Source organism: Erythrolamprus reginae, unplaced genomic scaffold (genome assembly GCF_031021105.1).
Source record: "Erythrolamprus reginae isolate rEryReg1 unplaced genomic scaffold, rEryReg1.hap1 H_26, whole genome shotgun sequence".
Taxonomy (NCBI): Eukaryota; Metazoa; Chordata; class Lepidosauria; order Squamata; family Dipsadidae; genus Erythrolamprus; species Erythrolamprus reginae.
The window spans coordinates 259746-264310 of record NW_027248480.1 but is presented as its reverse complement, the minus strand read 5'-3'; the positions used below and the strand labels follow the sequence as shown (position 1 = coordinate 264310).

General features: G+C 49.1%; 1 protein-coding gene across 1 annotated transcript; it reads left to right on the top strand.

The window, feature by feature from the left end:
• The first annotated feature begins 831 nt into the window (after nt 1-831).
• Nucleotides 832-4197, top strand: LOC139155512 (protein phosphatase 1 regulatory subunit 3E-like). Its single transcript, XM_070730667.1, has 2 exons — nt 832-1284; nt 3715-4197. The coding sequence occupies exons 1-2, from the start codon at nt 832-834 to the stop codon at nt 4195-4197; spliced, it is 936 nt and encodes a 311-aa protein (XP_070586768.1).
• The last annotated feature ends 368 nt before the right edge of the window (nt 4198-4565 follow it).

Genomic DNA, 4565 nt, shown 5'->3' with positions numbered 1-4565 from the left:
AGCTCATAAGCTTGTGAGCTCACAAGGAAAAGACGCTGTTGCATGGACAAGGCGGGCTTCGGTGGAGTTAGAGAAGGATTGAACCAGAGGGAGAGACATTCAGATGGAGTGAGTGACAGCTGGAAGGCGGAAAGCAATGATGGAACCCTTGGCAAGAGGTGAACATCCCCCACCCCAATTGGATCAATAGCCTAAGGGGGAGAGGGTGTTTGCACATTTAGCATCTGCCTAAGATGTCAGCAAGTTCAGGAGATGTAGATAACCAAGAGAGACAGAGGGCAGCTTAGACGGCTGGTGCGATAGGACCAAAAGCAGAGATGAGGCAGACATACGACATTTTGACTGAAGGAGCAGACTTAATGTTACAAGTAACGGATCTTGGGCAGACAATTCCCCTTCTCTCCTGCTAGAATGGAACCAGGCAGAAGACTCAATGGGAGAAACAGAGATCACTGATGGCAGACAACCAGGCATTTATTCCTGCCAACCCACCCTGCAAAAATTCCCGTGAAGAACAGAACGATTGCTGAGCAGCAACAAGACTTCGGAATCCGCGGTCCGAGGAAGTCGCAGGATCCAAGGAGATCTCAGTGCTCTGAAGATCGGAAGACGAGCAAGAGAATGATCAAGAGACAAGTCTTCCCCACCCACACCCAAAGAAATATAGGACAGGGGGAGAACCCTGAGCACCGTGAAAGCAAGGACAAATCTCGTGGAAGGCTTGACCAAGGGCTGTGTTCCCTAAAGGTAACCTCGATTAAAAGATCATAATCGATTGGCCAGGGTAAGTGAGCTGGTCCGTACGGAAGAGAGGTCGGCCACTTTGCTCCTATGGCCCGCGCTCCGCCTTCCCCTTTGACCCCCAGCAACATTCCCCGCAACTTAAGCTACATTGCTGGCTTGTACGAGAGGGCCTATTATCGCACAGCCCGTCCGAGCATCGCAGAGGATTCGGGAACCGAAGGCTCTGAATCCGAGTCCGAGGGCAGGCCGCGAGGCAGGCCCCAGAGACGTCGCCATCTCTTCCGGGGACCTAAAAGGAGGGGAAGGCGCCGGACTCGCTCAGCCCCAGCTCAGGGCAGGATACGAGGAGCATCCCGCAGCCGTAGCCCCAGGACCCGCAAGAGGGTGCGCTTCGCCGACTCCTTGGGCCTGGAGCTGATCAGCGTGCGGCAGTTTTGGCCCAACGATCTCCCTCAGGTGCCAGAGAGGGTCCACAACCAGCTGAGGCGCGACTCGCTCAGCCACTTTGCGCCGTGTCTGCCATTCTGCCCACCATTGAAGGTAAAGGGGGTCGATCCTGCCTGGAAGTACCTCGGGGGTGGGGTTTGGGTGAGTCTTCCATAAAAGTTAGAACCACGCGATTTCTTTTCCCCAGCAAAGGAGAAGAACAGGATGTTCGTTTTGTTGAGGGCGCCGGACGGGGGGGCCCAACAGGAACAGGTCCCTGAAGGTCAACAATGTCTTCCTTGCAACAGAAATAGTGCTGCCTCCAGTGGCCACAAGGGGGTGCTGTCGTAAGCCAGTTTTAAGCAAGATACAGTGTCTGAATAGAATAGACTACTTCATTAGAGTAGAGGCGGGTAGTAGGGAAAGAATGGAATAGAATATGACGAGAGGAGAGAAAGGATGGGATGGAATGGAACCGAATAGAATCTCATTCCCCGTTTTCCAGATTTCTGTACGGTGCCCGAGGATTTACCCTTAAATCCATTAGAGAGAAAACAACAACGTCATGGCAACAGGGCTAGCCAATTTAAAACCAGCTGAATAATGCATAGCCCAGAAGTTATGACTATATTGGGAGCTTTATTCCAGGCGGACAGTTTCTATTACTTCTAATTTTTTTTAAAAAGGAAGAAAATGTCAGCGCGTTAAAACACTGGCCTTGAATCAGTGCAAAATTCTAAATCGAGAAGAAGAAAAAAAACCATTTCTAGGAATAATAAGGTATTTTGCAAAAAAACCCACAAAACATTCAAGGCTTTAGAGATTCAAGTGACAAGAACAAAACCCTTGTCGGCTGGTCGCCATAGTTTTTGGCTGCCAAAAGTCTGCGGGTGGCAATTCAACATTTTTTCCGGCTGGTTTATTATTTATTTATTTATTTATTTATTTATTTATTTATTTATTTATTTATTTATTTATTTATTTATTTATTTATTTAAATATTGAGCCACGCAGATGATAGGGACCAATTACTTAAGGCTCCTAACACCCTGGACATGTTCCTGTGCCTTCAAAGTCTTAAGAAGGGAAGTAAGAAGTGTTGTTGATTGGGCCCGTGATGGCAAACCTATCGGAGGGCACGTGAGTCATTGCCCTACATCAGTGCTTGTGCTCATGCATGATCCAGTGATTTTCAGCTTTGGAGAAGGCTGTTTCACCCTCCGGAGTGCACAAAAACGCCCAATGGGCAAACCGGGAGTTTAGAAAAACGCACTTCTGGTGTTCTTGTTGGGCTGTTTTTGCAATCTGGAGCTTCAGGAAGCTTCCCTGAAGGCTCTAGAGTGCAAACCCCCACCCCCCCCACACAATTATTATTTTTATTATTATTTATTAGATTTATATACCGCCCCTCTCCAAAGACTCGGAGCGGCTCACAACGCACAATATACAGAGTACAAATCCAACATTAAAACCAATATTTAAAACCCTTATAGTAAAAAACAATCATACAACCCAAATAGACCATACATAAATCGTAACAGCTGAGGGGTATATCAATTTCCCCCTGCATGGCGACATAGGGGGTTTTTCAAAGGGCAAAGAAGGTGGGGGCAGTCCTAATCTCTGGGGGGGAGTTGATTCCAGAGGGTAAGACCAGCACAGAGAAGGCTCTTTCCCTGGGGTCCACCAGACGGCATTGCTTAGTTGACGGGACCCGGAGAAGGCCAACTCTGTGGGACCTAATCGGTCGCTGGGATTCGTGCGGCAGAAGGCGGTTCTGGAGGTAGTCTGCTCCGATGCCATGTAGGGCTTTTACAAACTGGCTGTCATTTCTCTCTCTCCCTCCCCCCCATCTTCCCTGGTTTTCCACCTTCCCCTCTTTTTTTCTTTCCCATGACCTATCCCCCTTTCTGATCTCCCCTTTTTTTTTTACATTCTCTCTCCATCCTTTTCTCTACAAGCGCACCAGCTGGAAGGCTCAGTTTCATCCCCATGTGCTGAAGGATAGCCCGCCTTTGGACAAAATTGAACGGGTCCAAAGACGGGCTACAAGAATAGTGGAAGGTCTTAAGCATAAAACGTATCAGGAAAGACTTCATGAACTCAATCTGTATAGTCTGGAGGACAGAAGGAAAAGGGGGGACCTGATCGAAACATTTAAATATGTTAAAGAGTTAAATAAGGTCCAGGAGGGAAGTGTTTTTAATAGGAAAGTGAACACAAGGACAAGGGGACACAATCTGAGGTTAGTTGGGGGAAAGATCAGAAGCAACATGAGAAAATATTATTTTACTGAAAGAGTAGTAGATCCTTGGAACAAACTTCCAGCAGATGTGGTAGATAAATCCACAGTCACTGAATTTAAACATGCCTGGGATAAACATATATCCATCCTAAGATAAAACACAGGAAATAGTATAAGGGCAGACTAGATGGACCAGGAGGTCTTTTTCTGCCGTCGGACATCTATGTTTCTATGTTTCTATTATGGGCTCATTAAAAGAAGTTGATTAATCCTTGCTCTCCCATCGTTTACCTCCTCAGGAATCTTTGAACCTGCAGACCCGGCTGCTGGAGCCCATGTTCCTGGACCCTCTGAGCATGCCTGATTTCCTGCCCCGTCTTTTGGCCCAGTGTGTGCTGCTGGAAGGCGTCCGGGCCGAGGGATCCTGTGTTTCTGGCACCGTCCGTGTACTCAATCTGGCCTATGAGAAAAGGGTCTCCGTGCGATACACCTGGAACTTTTGGGCCACCGAGCACGAAGCTCGCGCCACTTACGCTGCCCCCGCAGGGCGGGACCGGGACCACGCCGACCGCTTTGCCTTCCGGCTGCCCCTGCCAGTCCCACTCTCCGCCGGAGTGGTGCTCGAGTTTGCCCTCTGCTACCTGGTGGGGGGGAAGGAATTCTGGGACAACAACCAGGGACGCAACTACTCTCTGCGGCCTCCTCTTTGCGTCGCTGAGGAAGACGAGTTCCCCAGCCCCATGCAAGATTGCTGTGAAACTGGCTGGATACACTTTCTGTAGGCAAAACTCTGTCTCCAGAGGAGAAGAAAAGACGGGGAGACTTGCTGGACCTTAAGTTTGATAGGAAAAGTAGAAGATCAAGGTTGGAGCCCAATAGGCACCTGGACACCCACCCACAAACACACCAGAATCGACTCAGACAGTTGGGTTTGCTTCCTGTTCCCCCAGCAGGCTTTTCACTGAACCAAAAATCCACTGCTTGTAGCTTTTGCGATCCCCGGCAGAGCATTCACACAACTCCTGACATTGGACCGTCACCTCGCGAGGAAGACTACTCTTTGTTTAGACTTGCTGACTTGCTCACAATCCAAATCCAGTGTCGGTGTTAAGTGGGGAAGGAAGCCCCCCTTGTGGGGTGGGGGAAGTCT

Excerpts from the sequence above, each read along its gene's own strand:
- LOC139155512 (XM_070730667.1), top strand. The coding sequence starts at position 832 with ATGGCCCGCGCTCCGCCTTCCCCTTTGACCCCCAGCAACATTCCCCGC. Across the intron at positions 1,285-3,714 it reads CATTCTGCCCACCATTGAAG|GAATCTTTGAACCTGCAGAC; the intron begins GTAAAGGGGGTC and ends TTACCTCCTCAG.